General features: G+C 43.8%; 1 protein-coding gene and 1 long non-coding RNA gene across 7 annotated transcripts in view; one reads left to right on the forward strand and one right to left on the reverse strand.

Annotated features, from left to right (window-relative positions):
* Positions 1 to 18,064, forward strand: part of LOC140387979 (mitogen-activated protein kinase 11-like) — an 84,378-nt gene that overhangs the window by 65,589 nt on the left and 725 nt on the right. For 5 of the 6 annotated variants that reach the window (XM_072471404.1, XM_072471401.1, XM_072471403.1 and 2 more), the window contains 2 exons: positions 12,215 to 12,293; positions 15,306 to 15,479. In XM_072471404.1, the coding sequence (XP_072327505.1) occupies positions 12,215 to 12,293; positions 15,306 to 15,479 (253 nt within the window). The remainder of the gene's footprint in view (positions 1 to 12,214; positions 12,294 to 15,305; positions 15,480 to 18,064) is intronic. The other variant, XR_011934042.1, reaches the window with a different exon arrangement.
* Positions 1 to 18,064, reverse strand: part of LOC140387981 (uncharacterized) — a 137,335-nt gene that overhangs the window by 29,400 nt on the left and 89,871 nt on the right. The gene's annotated exons all lie outside the window — the stretch shown is intronic.

The following is an 18,064-nucleotide window of genomic DNA, read 5'->3' on the forward strand; positions in this document are numbered from 1 at the left end:
AAAGTAGTGTGTGTTAATAGGCTATTCATAGAACCATAGAATGCCTACAGTGCAGAAGGAGGCCATTTGGCCCATCGAGTCTGCACTGACTCTTGGAAAGAGCACCCTACCTTGGCCCACACCTCCACCCTATCCCCGTAACTCAGTAACCCCACCTAACCTTTTGAACACTAAGGCAATTCAGCATGGTCAAATCACCTAACCTGCACATCTGACTGTGGGAGGAATCCGGAGCACCCAGAGGAAACCCACACAGACACAGGGAGAAAGTGTAAACTCCGTACAGACAGTCACCCAAGGCCGGAATTGAACCCAGGTCCCTGGCGCTGTGAGGCAGCAGTGTTAACCACTATGCCACCATGCCGTCCTAAACACAAGCTATCGTAACCAAGCTCTTCCGGTCATAAGCACTCCCGGCAGAAATATTCGGAGGAGTAATCAGCCGCAGGAACCCAGATAGTTATTCCATCTCCAGGTTTGATTCCGGCTTGGGTCACTATTTTCTATGTTCTTATCAGGGGTTGCTGAAACTAATTGTAATGCCCTAATACTGGCATGGCTGAAATCACAGAATCTCTACAGTGCAGAAGGGCTAATCCATCATAAACTCTGAGCTGATGTTACATGGAATTACGTTGAAATTATCACAGGCCATCGGCCCAACCAGCCCCTGTTGTTTATCCTCTATTCAACAGTCACCCTAACCCATATGCCCACTTTATTTGCAAATTACTTTATCCCCCCCCACCCCCCATTTCCCTCAATTGCCTGTCAAACAAATTCTTAAATGTTCACATGGTCTCCAGTTTAATCAGTTACTCCACTAGTGCTTCCCGCAGCCTCTCAACCTTCTGGCACACACAGCCCATGGTTTTTCATCCATTTATGGACATAAAATGAATGAAATGAAAATCGCTTATTGTCACAAGTAGGCTTCAAATGAAGTTACTGTGAAAAGCCCCTAGTCGCCACATTTCGGGGAGGCTGTTACGGGAATTGAACCGTGCTGCTGGCCTGCCTTGGTCTGCTTTCAAAGCCAGCGATTTAGCCCTGTGCTAAACAGCCCGATTGCTGCATGCGTTCGATTTTGTAGTAAAAGCATCCATCCACACCTGTGGATGGGAACAGAAGTCATGTCACTGAGTTTCATCCTAGGTTAATCACGCAGCAGCACTGAACATAGTAATGATCTGCTGATACAGCTGGAGGAAAATCCTGAGTTTAGGGTTACTTGAAAGTAAAATGAGAAATTTGTAATTTAAAAAAAAAAATTGGTCGGACAACAATTACCCAGAAATTGAATTAGCCAGACATCACATGATTGTGAATCTATTTGGTTTATTGTAACTTGATTCTGCAATAATGTTATATCCAATACTTCTTTGTTAGTAGTAGTGTTTTCCAATTCTCAGCATCCCATAAATAAACCACTGATGCGATCTAAAAATGACCCCTGTACAATAATTTGAGATAAGGTAATGGGTGGGATTTACCCCCCAACCCACCGCGTGTTTTTTGGCAGGGGAAACTGCCCACCAGCGGGATTTGCCGACCCCGCCATTGTCGACAGGGTTTTCCGCACCCCTCGTTGCCGGGAAACCCGTGCACCAGCGTGTGACATGCCGCCGGCGTGAACAGCCGGTAAATCCCGCACAATATGTCAAGTGAAGAACTGGCTTGAAAACATCATTCTGTAAGAAATGCAAAATAATACTGGGACATAAAATTTGGGAGATTCACTTTCATGTCAAATTGTAAAGTTAAAGTTTTACATTTTAAATGAATTAAATAAAATAGTCACACAGCAACTGAAAAAGGATGGCTACCCAATTATGTTGGTTCGTGTTTTGCAAATCCCAGGGTCACCGGTTGTGGTTAGGGAGCCAGGAAAGGAACCCAACGATTTATCTATTGACCTTTTTTATTGTATTACCAGATGGGGGAAGATGGAGCTCTGGCAGCAAAGGATTAGCACAGAAAGAATAGCATGCAAATGGAAACATTAATGGACAAATACAAAGAACAAATAGTGTGGCAGGAACGAAGGAACAAAAATTGGGAAGCAATAAAAATGGACAGATGAAATTGAGAAAAGGAAGAAGAAACTTTGTGAAAAGGAGATTAATTCAGTGGAGATTGAATTGAGCCAATTTGCAGGAAAATATGAGAGATACTTGATGAATGACCAGGAAATAAATATTCATCACACAATAACAATTTATATTTATACAGCACCTTTAGCATAATAAACCATGTATCCCAAGGTGCTTCAAAAGGGCAAAATATGAGACAGCTCCACAGAAGATAATATTAAGGCTGTTGGTCAAACGTTTGGTCAAAGAGGTCATTTTTAAACAACTGTCTTAAAGGAAGAAAGTGATGTAGAGAGACTTAAATTCCAGAGATTAGGGCCTAGGCAGCTGAAGGCATGACCATCAACGAAGGAGCGATTAAAATCAGGGAAACTCAAGAGGCGGGGATTAGAAGAAGAAAGATATCTCATAGGGCTGCAGGGGTAGGAGGGCTCCAGGCCATGGAGGAATTTGAAAGCAAGAATGAATATTTTATAAATCAAGGCATCGTTTAACCGGGCGTCAGTGGAGGTCACTAAGCACGGTGTATCAATTGGGTCAGTAGACAGACTTCGTTGGAGACTTGCCCATTTCCTCCAAGTCATTTTATTTGTGGCCTGCTTTTCTTCAAATTTTATGTTTCAGTATGATATGATGTATTAATTATTCCAAACATGTTGACCCCAAGGCTTGTATAAACATGAGTGATCTTAGTTATTCTAAACACCATTAAAATTTTATCCTGGATTTTGTTTCGAACATGTGGACTTGTTTCCACATGAATATTTATATGGAAATAATATGAGGTATCAAATTCTAAGTCAACATCAAAGAAAATTGACCTGCAGCTCGTTAACAAATCCTTCACTTCTCAACGAGCCAACAATGTGAATTCTAAAGTTGTTTAGTGGCTACTGAGAAACAAATGATGGCACCGTGACAATTTAGGATTTCCCAAGCTCAAATTCTGATCTGAATTTCAAGATCTTCGTGTAACAAATCAATTTTTAGAAGCCCATGGACCTAAAATTCCAGAATTCCACTTCATTGGGAAAGCAGAAACTCCATCCCAGGTTGTGGCCATTGAGTGCTTGGTTGGGCTGGTCCCTGGTAGCTACAAGGGCACATCAATGTTTCCCATCTGAATCAGCGCTGTAAGATGGAGATGGTGGCATAGTCATAATGGCACTGGACTAGTAATCTAAAGGCCCAGGCTAATTCTCTGGGGTGCATGGGTCCAAATTCCACCATCGCTACGACTAGTGGAATTCAGATTCATAAGAACATAAGAACATAAGAACGAGGAGCAGGAGTAGGCCATCTGGCCCCTCGAGCCTGCTCCGCCATTCAATGAGATCATGGCTGATCTTTTGTGGACTCAGCTCCACTTTCCGGCCCGAACACCATAACCCTTAATCCCTTTATTCTTCAAAAAACTATCTATCTTTATCTTAAAAACATTTAATGAAGGAGCCTCTACTGCTTCACTGGGCAAGGAATTCCATAGATTCACAACCCTTTGGGTGAAGAAGTTCCTCCTAAACTCAGTCCTAAATCTACTTCCCCTTATTTTGAGGCTATGCCCCCTAGTTCTGCTTTCACCCACCAGTGGAAACAACCTGCCTGCATCTATCCTATCTATTCCCCTCATAATCTTATGTTTCTATAAGATCCCCCCTCATCCTTCTAAATTCCAACGAGTACAGTCCCAGTCTACTCAACCTCTCCTCGTAATCCAACCCCTTCAGCTCTGGGATTAACCTAGTGAATCTCCTCTGCACACCCTCCAGTGCCAGTACGTCCTTTCTCAAGTAAGGAGACCAAAACTGAACACAATACTCCAGGTGTGGCCTCACTAACACCTTATACAATTGCAGCATAACCTCCCTAGTCTTAAACTCCATCCCTCTAGCAATGAAGGACAAAATTCCATTTGCCTTCTTAATTCCCTGTTGCACCTGAAAACCAACTTTCTGCGACTCATGCACGAGCACACCCAGATCTCTCTGCACAGCAGCATGTTTTAATTTTTTATCATTTAAATAATAATCCCTTTTGCCCTTATTCTTACCAAAATGGATAACCTCACATTTGTCAACATTGTATTCCATCTGCCAGACCCTAGCCCATTCACTTAGCCTGTCCAAATCCCTCTGCAGACTTCCAGTATCCTCTGCACTTTTTGCTTTACCACTTATCTTAGTGTCGTCTGCAAACTTGGACACATTGCCCTTGGTCCCCAACTCCAAATCATCTATGTAAATTGTGAATAGTTGTGGGCCCAACACTGATCCCTGAGGGACACCACTAGCTACTGATTGCCAACCAGAGAAACACCCATTAATCCCCACTCTTTGCTTTCTATTAATTAACCAATCCTCTATCCATGCTCCTACTTTCCCCTTAATGCCATGCATCTTTATCTTATGCAACAACCTTTTGTGTGGCACCTTGTCAAAGGCTTTCTGGAAATCCAGATATACCACATCCATTGGCTCCCCGTTATCTACCGCACTGTTAATGTCCTCAAAAAATTCCACTAAATTAGTTAGGCACGACCTGCCCTTTATGAACCCATGCTGCGTCTGTCCAATGGGACAATTTCCATCCACATGCCTCGCTATTTCTTCCTTGGTGATAGATTCCAGCATCTTCCCTACTACCGAAGTTAAGCTCACTGGCCTATAATTACCCACTTTCTGCCTACCTCCTTTTTTAAACAGTGGTGTCACGTGTGCTAATGTCCAATCCGCCGGGACCACCCCAGAGTCTAGTGAATTTTGGTAAATTATCACTAGTGCATTTGCAATTTCCCTAGCCATCTCTTTTAGCACTCTGGGATGCATTCCATCAGGGCCAGGAGACTTGTCTACCTTCAGCCCCATTAGCTTGCCCATCACTACCTCCTTGGTGATATCAATCCTCTCAAGGTCCTCACCTGTCATAGCCTCATTTCCATCAGTCACTGGCATGTTATTTGTGTCTTCCACTGTGAAGACCGACCCAAAAAACCTGTTCAGTTCCTCAGCCATTTCCTCATCTCCCATTATTAAATCTCCCTTCTCATCCTCTAAAGGACCAATATTTACCTTAGCCACTCTTTTTTGTTATGTATTTGTAGAAACTTTTACTATCTGTTTTTATATTCTGAGCAAGTTTACTCTCATAATCTATCTTACTCTTCTTTATAGCTTTTTTAGTAGCTTTCTGTTGCCCCCTAAAGATTTCCCAGTCCTCTAGTCTCCCACTGATCTTTGCTACTTTGTATATTTTTTCCTTCAATTTGATACTCTCCCTTATTTCCTTAGAAATCCACGGTCGATTTTCCTTCTTTTTACCGTCCTTCCTTTTTGTTGGTATAAACCTTTGCTGGGCACTGAAAAATCACTTGGAAGGTTCTCCACTGTTTCACCATAAAGTCTTTGCTCCCAGTCTACCTTAGCTAGTTCTTCTCTCATCCCATTGAAATCTCCTTTGTTTAAGCACAAAACACTAGTGCTTGATTTTACCTTCTCACCCTCCATCTGTATTTTAAATTCCACCATATTGTGATCGCTCCTTCCGAGAGGATCCCTAACTATGAGATCCTGAATCACTCCTGTCTCATTACACAGGACCAGATCTAGGACCGCTTGTTCCCTCGTAGGTTCCATTACATACTGTTCGAGGAAACTATCGCGGATACATTCTATAAACTCCTCCTCAAGGCTGCCTTGACCGACCTGGTTAAACCAATCAACATGTAGATTAAAATTCCCCATGATAACTGCTGTACCATTTCTACATGCATCTGTTATTTCTTTGTTTATTGCTTGCCCCACCATAATGTTACTATTTGGTGGCCTATAGATTACTCCGATCAGTGACTTTTTCGCCTTACTATTCCTGATTTCCACCCAAATGGATTCAACCTTATCCTCCATAGCACCGATGTCATCCCTTACTGTTGCCCGGATGTCATCCTTAAATAACAGAGCTACACCACCTCCCTTACCATCCACTCCGTCCTTCCGAAAAGTTTGATACCCTCGGATGTTTAACTCCCAGTCGTGACCATCCTGAAACCATGTTTCAGTAATGGCCACTAAATCATAGTCATTCACGATGATTTGTGCCATCAACTCATTTACCTTATTGCGAATACTACGAGCATTCAGGTAAAGTACACTTATGTTGGCTTTTTTACCTCTGTTCTGAATCTTAACACCTCGATCAGTAACCTCTCCTAAGTTATATTTCCTCTTAACCTTTCTCCTAATTTTCCTTGTCGTCGAACCCACATCTTCCTGTAACAACCTGCCGCATCGCTTACCATTAATGTTTTCACTTCCCGTTTTATTTCTTTTAGTATTCCTGGTCCTATTCACTGAGCTCCCCTCAGTCACTGTACCTTGTACTGTCGCCCTTTTTGATTTTTGACTATGGCTTCTCTGTCTTACACTTTCCCCCTTACTGCCTTGTATTTCTGTCCCTGTTTTACTACCTTCCAACTTCCTGCATCGGTTCCCATCCCCCTGCCACATTAGTTTAAACTCTCCCCAACAGCTCTAGCAAACACCCCCCCTAGGACATCGGTTCCAGTCCTGCCCAGGTGCAGACCGTCCGGTTTGTACTGGTCCCACCTCCCCCAGAGTCGGTTCCAATGTCCCAGGAATTTGAATCCCTCCCTCTTGCACCATCTCTCGAGCCACATATTCATCCTCTCTATCCTGACATTCCTACTCTGACTAGCTCGTGGCACTGGTAGCAATCCTGAGATTACTACCTTTGAGGTCCTACTTTTTAGTTTAACTCCTAGCTCCCTAAATTCAGCTTGTAGGACCTCGTCCCGTTTTTTACCTATATCGTTGGTGCCTATGTGCACCACGACAGCTGGCTGTTCACCCTCCCCCAGAATGTCCTGCAGCCGCTCCGAGACATCCTTGACCCTTGCACCAGGGAGGCAACATACCATCCTGGAGTCTCAATTTCGTCCGCAGAACCGCCTGTCTATTCCCCTTACAATTGAGTCCCCTATCACTATAGCCCTGCCATTCTTCTTCCTGCCCAGCTGCGCAGCAGAGCCAGCCACGGTGCCATGAACCTGGCTGCTGCCACCTTCCCCTGGTGAGCCATCTCCCTCAACAGTATCCAAAGCGGTATATCTGTTTTGCAGGGAGATGACCGCAGAGGACACCTGCACTGCCTTCCTACTCTTGCTCTGTCTTTTGGTCACCCATTTACTATCTCCCTCAGTACCTTTCACCTGCGGTGTGACCAACTCGCTAAACGTGCTATCCACGACGTCCTCAGCATCGCGGACGCTCCAAAGTGAGTCCATCCGCAGCTCCAGAGCCGTCAAGCGGTCTAACAAGAGCTGCAACTGGACACACTTCATGCACATGAAGGAGCCAGGGACAGTGGACGTGTCCCTGAACTCCCACATCGCACACGAGGAGCATGACACGGGTCTGAGATCTCCTGCCATGTCTTAAACCTTCGGTTAACTTCAACAATTTCAATTTCGCCCCAAAAAAATTTAAATAAACAAATAAACAATGAAGAAAAAAATAAATAAATATACCAATGAAAAGAAACAGAAACACTACTTACCAGTCACTTACCAGGGACTCCCCACCCAGCTTCGAATTCCCACCTCGATTCAAATTCCCAAACTCACTCTTTGCTGTGTCTCACTCCTGGCTCGGTCTTCTCTCTGGCTCACTGGGAGAACTCACTGGGAGTGAGTTTACAAGTGGCTCTTTTTAAACTGTCCTGAATTGACTCCCCTCCCCCACCTGCTTTCAGATCAAAGTAGATTAAAGTGACTGACACTTAACTGCCAACCAGTTATGTGAGTGGGACAGCCCTTGTTAACCTACACTGCACAATACTAGCTTAATATAAATTAATTTAAACTCCTGAAATTTAAAAGGAGCTGCCTTACTGATTCAATTTAATTCAATTCAAATTCCCAAACTCACTCTTTGCTGTGTCTCACTCCTGGCTCTGTCTTCTCTCTGGCTCACTGGGAGAACTCTTTTCAATAAAGAAATCTGGAATTGAAGGCTAGTCGCTGGAAAATATAAATCAATTGTCGCACAAACCTATTTGGTTCACTAATGTCATTTAGGGAAGAAAATCTGCTGTCCTTAGCTGGTCTGGCCTACATGTGACTCCCGATCTACAGCAATATTGTAGGCTGTTAACTGCCACCCGAAATGACCGAGCAATCCACTCAGTTCAAAGGCAATTAGGGATGGACAACAAATACTGGCATTGCACGTACCGCACACATCCCATGAAAGAATCTTTAATAACAAAACCCTTCACCTCTGTGAACTTGCCTCTAGAAAATACCTTTAAACTCCCACAGTCCAAAGATATGCAGGTTAGATGGATTGGCCATGCTAAAAACTCCCCATTAGTGTCCAAAGATGTGCAGGTTAGGTGGAGTTATGGGGAAACGATAATAGGACAGGGGAATATGCCTAGGTAGGGTGCTCTTTCAGAGGGCTGTTGCAGGCTCAATGGGCCAAATGATGACCACCTGCACTTTAAGGATTCTATGAAACTAAATCCCCCCCCACCCCAAACAGTATATGCAATGAGTAAACCCAGATTTACTGTTTATTTAGAGTCCGTTTCACCTCCCAGGCCAGGAAGAGGTTACCAAAACATGGCCAAGGCTCATGTTACTTTAAAATCTGTTATTATCCTGCAAATCATACTGTGTGGTTTTGGTTGAAGAACCATGGAATTCCACTTGCACCTTTGAGGTTTCCGGGGAAATTAATGGCAATGTGTGGCCACCCATATCAAAAACACCATATACATTTTTGCCAAAATATTGTACAAAGCAGTGTTTGAAACAAAGGAATCCAGTGCAAGATTCTTGCTGCTGCTGGAGAGTCTTTCTGCACATATTGGAAAACCATGATTTTCCATCATTAACCCAAAGCGTGGTCAGATTTTCCTGCCACACACATGAACTGAGTAAATTGGCCTTGGAAGTAATTGTTCTCAATGTTTTCTGGGCCATGCACCATCAACAAATGTGATAATTTTGACCCTCGCTCTGTAAATTTCATTAGATACAATCTATATCGGAGCTCATAGTTTCAGCTTAACATTTTTAATCTATACCGCCGCACATTAGTCCCACAGTGACCATGCTAGAACAAAGCCACACAGCCAGACCCATGCCATTCCCCAAACTCCATATCTTCACTGAAAATACTTCAGGCCAGCAGCACGGTTCAATTCCCGTAACAGCCTCCCCGAACAGGCGCCGCAATGTGGCGACTAGGGGCTTTTCACAGTAACTTCATTGAAGCCTACTTGTGACAATAAGCGATTTTCATTTTTTTTCAATTGCTGCTCCATCACAATTACATATTTTAATTTAAAAAACTCTTTATGGACCAAGTGCAGCACTACTGAAAAATACTAATTTATTTAAACAGAATCTCAACCCCTTCTTGGTGGTCACTGGCACGTATTGTTCTGGACTCAACTGGTAATGAAACATTTGCCACAGTAATAGAATTATGGGAGACAATCAGGAAAGTGTTTGCCTTGCCCGGGCCCTGTTCAATGAGTCAGCTCGAGGACCCTGCATATTACTGGAAAGTGATAGTAAATACGACCCACTTAATTCAGGTGTCAGATCCGCACTTCTATAATCAATAAGCAATTTTTGGGAGTTCTTCCTGGCTGGAAGTGCAAAGCAAGCACCTATCAATGGATACATGGGGGTTTAAATTGTAGTGTACTACATTAAATTGTGGTGTACACACTACTTCACCTGTATGCATTCATTCTTTGCTCCTTCTCTTCCTTTAACTAGCACTAATACAGAGAGGGATTCTCCGGGTGCTCCAGTTTCCTCCCACAAGTCACGAAAGACGTGCTGTTAGGTGAATTGGATATTCTGAATTTTCCCTCTGTGTACCAGAATAGGCGTCAGAATGTGGCGACTAGGGGCTTTTCACAGTAACTTCATTGCAGTGTTAATGCAAGCCTACTTGTGACAATAAATATTATTAATTATTAATGGTACAACCAAGCTGTCCAGTTGAAATGGCGCCAAAACAAAATAAACTGAAATTACCACTAAATTTAGTGAGTGATACCAATAATGTCAGAATAAAACTATATATTTATAATGCAGGTTAAAAACTGGAAAAAGCAGGATGGCACTGTGGTTAGTACTGCTGCCTACAGAGCTAAGGACCCAGGTTCGAATACTGGCCCTGGCTCACTGTCTGTGTGGCATTTGCACCTTCTCCCTGTGTTTGCATGGGTTTTGCCCGCACAATCCAAAGATATTCAGGTAGGTGGATTGGCCACGCTAAATTGCCCCTGTATTGGGAAGAAAAATAAATGTTAAAATACTGGGAAAGGCTGCACAACAACTTTTAAATCTTCTGTGCCATCAAAACCTTACAGTCCTGATATATGTTTTTGAATGGTAATTTTGAGGCACAAAATACAGAGAGGCATCATTGGCAGCAACTTTCTTGCCCAAAACCTCACCCATTGAAAGTTTATGAGCATGCTGCGGCAGCAGATACAGTGAATGCAATCTCTTATTTCTACCCACCTGCCTCCTTCAAGCTTGCAATTATACCGTGGATTTGGAATGAGATTTATTTTCTCCATATTGCGGACAGGAGAGCTTCGCTCATCTCTGCATTCGTCAGTGACCTTGAGCACCTTTCCAACCTGGCCTTCTCAGTAAATGGTCGATAAGGAACACAGCAGTCACCCTTGGAAAGCCATGTGTGTCTTTTCCTGGAGATTAACTTGAACAACGTCATGGAGTGAATTTAAACCTAGAGTGGGTTTCAGGGGCGGAGGGGGGAGGAATAAGAGTGAAGCATATCCACTCTCATAAATTTCAGACTAGTGATATTTTAACTTCTGCGCCTTGTTAACGTTTTATTGGCGAGCGTTCCATCCAATCACATCAGGAAGGGGCACCCTGGCCAACCCCTGGCAGTAATTTCCAGTGGGCTTCCAGAGTCCTGCTTATAGCAGGAATGCATCTCTTAAAGGGAGATTGTGTCCATTTTACTGACATAGCTGTTTTGTTTTTGCTGAAAAACAGGAAGATGAGTCAGAAGCAAGTGTCTCCTGATGGCGGTTATTCTTCCTTCAACTCTTCTTCCCTCCAAAACAATGAAGTTAGAGGTGGCATACACGAGTGCTTATTCAGGACGAGCAAGGAAAAGATCAGAAACGAGCAATCTCCAAGCTCAGAAATTTCTTGGGAATAAAAAAAGAAATACAATAGTGCACAGATCCCTATGCTCCAAGTACCAGCATCCAATCACTTCCAACTAGCCTCTGAAACCAATGCGTAATATTTTACTCAGCAGTTTGATGCTAGGCAGGCCATCTGTTGTCTCACATTGGAACGAGGTCAGGGACATTATGGAACACCAATGGATGTTTTTTCATGAGGCATCTGCCTGCTTCAGTGGGCCTATCAACTGAATAAGAAAACTGATGATTGAAGCAGCTGTGGACTGAGTTGTTCGAGGAAATGTTAACTCACGGCTGACCTGTTCCAGCCAGGAGGGCTAGGTTAAAATCTCCTCGCAACACTGCTTTCAAATTATTTCTGAGAATTTTAAGATTTGTTTTGCAGATTCTCCAAACGGTCAAGGTGATATCAGAAACAAAAACAGAAAATACTGGACAATCTCAGCAGGTCTGACAGCATCTTTGGAGATAGAAAAAGAAGCTAACGTTTCGAGTCTGGATGGCTCTTTGTCCAAGTCATCCAGCTTCGAAACGTTGGCTCCCTTCTCTCTCCAAAGATGCTGTCAAACCTGCTGAGATTGTCCAGTATATTCTGTTTTTGTTTCTGATTGCAGCATCCACAGAAATTTGTTTTTATCAAGATTAAAGTGGGCTTGGATTTTATAAAAAATTAGCATCAAGAACTCACATGGTCGATTGTAGCAAGAGTTCTTTGTTATGAAATATTGTACTTTGTACAATCAAGCACCAAAATATTTCTATTCCTAGCACTGCAAACAAAATGAAGTGTTACAAGTTTGTGATATTTCTCATAGTAGCATTGTCAAGGGGTAAATTGGATAGTAGATTGACTTTGGGAAATTTTAACCCGTCAAATGATTAACTCTTTGCAGGCTAGAAAATACATTGAATCTTTACCCTACTTGCCTCAAAGAGATTTGAAAGAGCTATTCAATGGTGACAATCCTTTAGGTAAGGTTTTTGCATTTAAACACATTGCAAACATTCTGGGGATAACTAATGTCGTTTGTGGATTTACAGCCTCTTTCCTGTAACAAGTGCAAAATGTAATTTTGCAAATGAATCTACTCGATCATTGCAGTTTATCCTGTACTATTGGGCTCGTCACTTCACCCAGATTACAGGATTGAAAATGAACCTTCAGAAATCATATCAAATGAAACGTGTTTCATACACAATTCCAAAAATGTAACAGAATGTACAGTTAAGAAGCACGTGCAAAGAATGCTGCAATTCAATATATCTTTAGGAGTCGATCTCTTTTTATTTCAGTTTAATATCCCTGGAGTAAATATATATCTTCTAAATATCAAGAAAAATGTTCATGTTTGGACAAAGCTGTAATTTAATAGCCATACATAACATTCAGATTAATGTGGCCATCTTTAATTTACTGTACGGCAAACTGGGAATATGAACAAATTTTATATTATGCAGAACAAAGAGTAGAAACATTCTTCTTTGCCTATGTCTTGGCACTGTGCATTCTGCCTCATTTACATCATAGGGTGTTTACTGCCGCTGGCAAGTGGCATCACAAACATTTGCATTTCTCTGGACCTTATTCACCACCATTAGTAATTTTACTGTGGAGGTTGTACCCCTCCGCTGGCTTGGGGGAAACCCACCTGCAGGAAGCAGCAGCACTGCTGCCAAAGCTAAGTTTGCTGGTGATGTTGCTGTATGATGATGAATAATAAAAGGTGCCACATTTGTTCAAGTGAGATCAGTGGGTAGAAATGTGTCTGGGGCTATCTTGTGCTGGAGGGCAGCAAGGGACAGTGGGAGATGTGGCAGAGCATGGCTAGCAGAAGTTCTATGGATGCTGAGAGGAATATTAAATTAAAACAAACTCTTTATTTCAGTGGTGGCCACTTGGAAGACCTGAATGGAACAGGTCTAATGCCAGGTCCCCTATCTGCTCTGCAGGAGTTCATATCACCGAGGGAGCACGGAGGCGCAGTGTTTAGCACTGCGGCCTCACGGCGCCGAGGTCCCAGGTTCGATCCCGGCTCTGGGTCACTGTCCATGTGGAGTTTGCACATTCTCCCCGTGTTTGCGTGGGTTTTGCCCCCACAACCCAAAAAGATGCACAGTGTAGGTGGATTGGCCACGCTAAATTGCCCCTTAATTGGAAAAAAATGAATTGGGTACGCTAAATTTTAAAACTAATATCCCCGAGGATTCCTGAAACATGCAAAAAAAAAAAACTCATTATCATTTGCAGATTGTTTTAGGTAGCTGTCAAAAGACATGGAAATCATCAGAAGAAAATACAGCATTTAGACATTGTACAGATGTATTTAAAAGGTGGAGGGCGCAGTCCTACAAAATGTGTCACTTTTGCCCCCTTCCATTTCAAAAATGAGATGGATTGACTTACTTAACCTCTAGATCTGTGAACCTGGGGCTAAACTATATATTACGATTGAGCAAGTTACAAAAAATAAGCTTTCTGAACCAAGCAGTAATGTGAATGATTTAATTGAGCACAAGAACAGAATGGTGGGCTGAATAGTTCTGGTGTTGACGTACACAACAGGTCTTTGAGAGGGTTCACCTGGGCAGCACGGTAGCATTGTGGATAGCACAATTGCTTCACCACTCCAGGGTCCCAGGTTCGATTCCGACTTGGGTCACTGTCTGTGCGGAGTCTGCACATCCTCCCCTTGTGTGCGTGGGTTTCCTCCGGGTGCTCCGGTTTCCTCCCACAGTCCAAAGATGTGCAGGTTAGGTGGATTGGCCATGATAAATTGCCCTTAGTGTCCAAAATTGCCCTTAGTGTTGGGTGGGGTTACTGGGTTATGGGGATAGGGTGGAAGTGTTGATCTTGGGTAGGGTGCTCTTTCCAAGAGCCGGTGCAGACTCGATGGGCCGAATGGCTTCCTTCTGCACTGTAAATTCTATAATTCTACGATTGTAACATTCACCGAATGTCTTGCTGATGTTGCCACTGGTTTAACACTGAATAGATAAGACCGAGATAGCATTTGTTTTCTAGTTGTGGGGAAACCTGATGTAATTGAATAGAAAAAATCAGGGGCAGAATTTTGACCCCCCCCCCCCCAATTTTGGGGTGAATATGGAGGTGGGCGAGCATGAATTTCCGTGCCACCAGTTGGAGTTACTGTTTCCTGGCACCATCCTGCGGTTGGGTCATTTTCCCTAGGGAAAAATCAGCTGCCAATGGACTAGCTGCCCCTTCAGGCCCAGTATCAGAGGCCAATTGAAATTATCCACTTGGCCTGAAATTCCCCAGAGTCATCAAGGAACAGTCAGGCCATCTGCATAGATGCAGCTTTGGGTGGCAGACCTGTAAGGCCACACTCCAGCTGGGCCTGAGACCCCAGCCTGCCTGGTCACACCTGCAAGCTGCATTGTGGCTGGCATTCCCTCTTACACGCTGCTTGCCTGGCTGGTGAGACCACTTTTTACATTCAGGCATTTTAAAATATGCATCAAGGATGCCTCAAAATGAAAGAACTCCCGCCCCCTCTCGTCCTCTCTCTCTCCCTCCCATCCTCCCTCCCGCCCCCCCCCCCCCCCCCCCTCGTCCTCCCTCCCTCCCTCCTCGGCTCTCTCGAACTGCCACAGCTCCTTCCAGATTGGAAGACTTCTTATTGGCCCTTCAGCTTAAGAGGGTCCGCCCTACCCCCTTAATGGGATGGTGAGATCACCCTCTGTCCGCTAATTGGCCAATTCAGGGAAAGGTCACTGCCAGGTTACTGAGGGGTTGTGACCACATTTGATCCCAACTTCAGGGGCCTAAACCAAAAGGCAAAACCCTGCCCAGCTCTAAGTTGCTCTTATCACCCCCTCCAAAAATGTTTCGTCAAGCCACTCGATACAAGATTAATTTGAAGCTCTTGTGTAAATTGCAATGTGACCATAATGAGGGTTAAATATAATCTAGCTATTGTATAAATCTTTTATATAGTTCATCTTGGTCCCTTCCACTCATAGCTGTAGATCTGCTTCAGAAGATGCTTATACTTGACACTGATAAGAGGATAACTGCAACAGATGCTCTGACTCACCCTTACTTTGCTCAGTACCATGATCCTGATGATGAACCAGAAGCAGAGCCATATGATGAGTCAATCGAGAACAAGGAACGGACTATAGACGAATGGAAAGGTAGGCATATCTCCATAAATTTCAAATTCTTTTACACCAGTTTAGTTGAGCTATTGCAAGTGTTGACAATGCTAAAAATTGGATGGTCCCAAATATTTTTCCATTTATTGAAAGAGCAAGCAAACGTCTCTGCCATTTTAAGTGGGTACATGCACCAGACGTTGAGCCATAAAGACCAGAGGATCTGACACTCATAGATGTCAACACTCACCCATAATGGTCTCAGTGATTGAATTGCCATTTAACACATACTGCCTTGGCTCACAATAGGTCCTTTCCAACTTTAAAGTACCTTGCATAAAGTCCTTGGGCTGGATTCTCCGGTCGCTGATGCCGAAATTGCGTTTGGCGATCGGCCGGAGAATCAAAGTTCCCGACCAAATCGGGGTGGCACCGCTTTTGTGATGCTCTTCCCTCTCCAAAAGCAATGTACTCGGAGAGTACGCTGCGGCACGTATCGACGGCCTCAGGACTTTGCCTGAGGCCCATCCCCTGATGCTTTGCCCCCGACTGGCCACATTCCTGACGGCGTCAGTCACGTGTGGCCTCATCCATTGGGAACTCAGCGTGGCGGCTGCGGACTTAGTCCAGAGCCACCACAGTCGGGGGGAGGGCCAATCCGCAGGTGGGGGGGGGGGGAGATCTTTATTAGGGGCTGGGGCACTGTGGGGGGGGGGGGGGGGGGTGGTCCGGGGCACATGAGCTGCCCAACGGTAGGGACTATTTCGCGGGTCTGGTCCGCGGGCCGCTGCCGTACGCATGCGCGGCAACGGACCCGGCAATTCTCCAGGCCGTATCGGCAGCTAGTGTCGGGTGTTCTACGCTGCCGCCATGCTCATCCCCAGCAAAACGGGGAATCGGTGGCCATTTTACACCATTTTTTCTGGCATAAAATGCCACCATTCCCACGCCAGTGTGGGGACATAGCCCCAGACTCGGAGAATCCAACCCCTTGTCTTGATAAAAAGAGGGGAGAAAAACTAATAAACAGTTATCCTGACAGAGCTGGAAGGCAGAAACATGCAGGAGCAGTGGACTAGAAGTGGTCATCTCTCCTCACTGCAACATTCAATGTTAAGAATGTCAGCAGTTATATTGATGCAACAAAAGTATCCAGGAAGGAAAATCTATGGTTTTCTTTTTTTAATTTAGAGTACGCAATTATTCTTTTCCAATTAAGAGGCAATTTAGCGTGGCCAGTCCACCTAACTTGCACATCTTTGGGTTGTGGGGGTGAAACCCACACAGACACTGGGAGAATGAGCAAACTCCACACAGGCAGTGACCCGAGGCCAGGATCGATGGTTTTCAATGTTTAATATATTCTTGAATTTCTGCAGCCTCAAGCATCCCTTACTTTTGCTCAAGTACAAATGTGTGAAAACTGCATTGCCTGGATCTTACCATGTTGTTGTCTTTAGAGACCACAATCTCCAAGGATAATTTTAAGTCCAAGTCAGGCGATTATGTCTTCGCGAGAAATCCTGCTGGAGCTCTGTTTGGGAGGTCAGCTTGGATGAAAATGGTCAGAAAGGAAAATAATTTACAATGTCCTCAGTACATCACTCCGCTTTCTCCACCTCCACTGATTTAATTTGAAAAACATTCATGTCATGTGGGCATTGTTGGGTAGGTCAGCATTCTTTACCAATCCCAAATTGCCCTTGGACTGAGTTGGCTTGCAAGGCATTTTATTTTTAAAGTCTGCAATCACAGGTAGGTCAGAGCAGGTAAAGACAGCAGGAGATTAGTGAACCAGATGAGTTTCATGGCCATCATTCGATCCTTTTAATTCCATATTTTAGTTTTTAAATTGAATTCAAATTCTACCATTTGCCATGGCGGAATGTGACGCTGGGTCCCAGAGACGGATTACAAGTCCATCCAGTGAAAACACTATTGCACAATTACCTACCCACTGTGAGGAATCCAGAAAAAGATACCAAGAGGACAAAAGGAAATAAGTTGCGGAAGGTGGTTTGGGAAAAAGATGCACCATCCTAACATTTGACCCATCGCAATGGGTGCACCAATTGGGTTCAGAAAACAATGATGGGGTATGTGTTGCAGTCATGGTAGACTAACCAGACAGAATCCTTCAGCCAGAAAATTCACATCAGGCCAACTAAGGTTTTTTTTAAAAAAATCATTGCACCTGGATGCAGGCTGCCTACAGAATAGGAAGTGCAAGTAAAGTAGATGGCGTTAGTTAGTTATCCCAATTAGTACTGAGAACAGTTCTTGGAATAAAGGGCAATGTTTGGAAACCCCAGGAACAGTCATCAGGTTTGAAAGTAGATACTCCCAGATCAAATTTCTTTGTAAATCTCAATTGCTGTAAAGTCCTCAGTAATATCACAATCCCAAATAGGAGAGATCCCATTCTTTTATTAAAGATTTTGCGACATTCACTGTAGGACTATTTTAGAATGCTTTTAGGAACATGCCAGAATGCATAAATGTAAGCAACAGTTCAACAACCAGTATTTACTTGTACTCTTTCTTTGTTCTAACCTCGAGTTAGAACACCAAGTGCACTTTAAAAATGTTCCCAAATAACAGGAGTCACTGTACTTCAAAAAGTG

Source organism: Scyliorhinus torazame, chromosome 13 (genome assembly GCF_047496885.1).
Source record: "Scyliorhinus torazame isolate Kashiwa2021f chromosome 13, sScyTor2.1, whole genome shotgun sequence".
Classification (NCBI taxonomy): domain Eukaryota; kingdom Metazoa; phylum Chordata; class Chondrichthyes; order Carcharhiniformes; family Scyliorhinidae; genus Scyliorhinus; species Scyliorhinus torazame.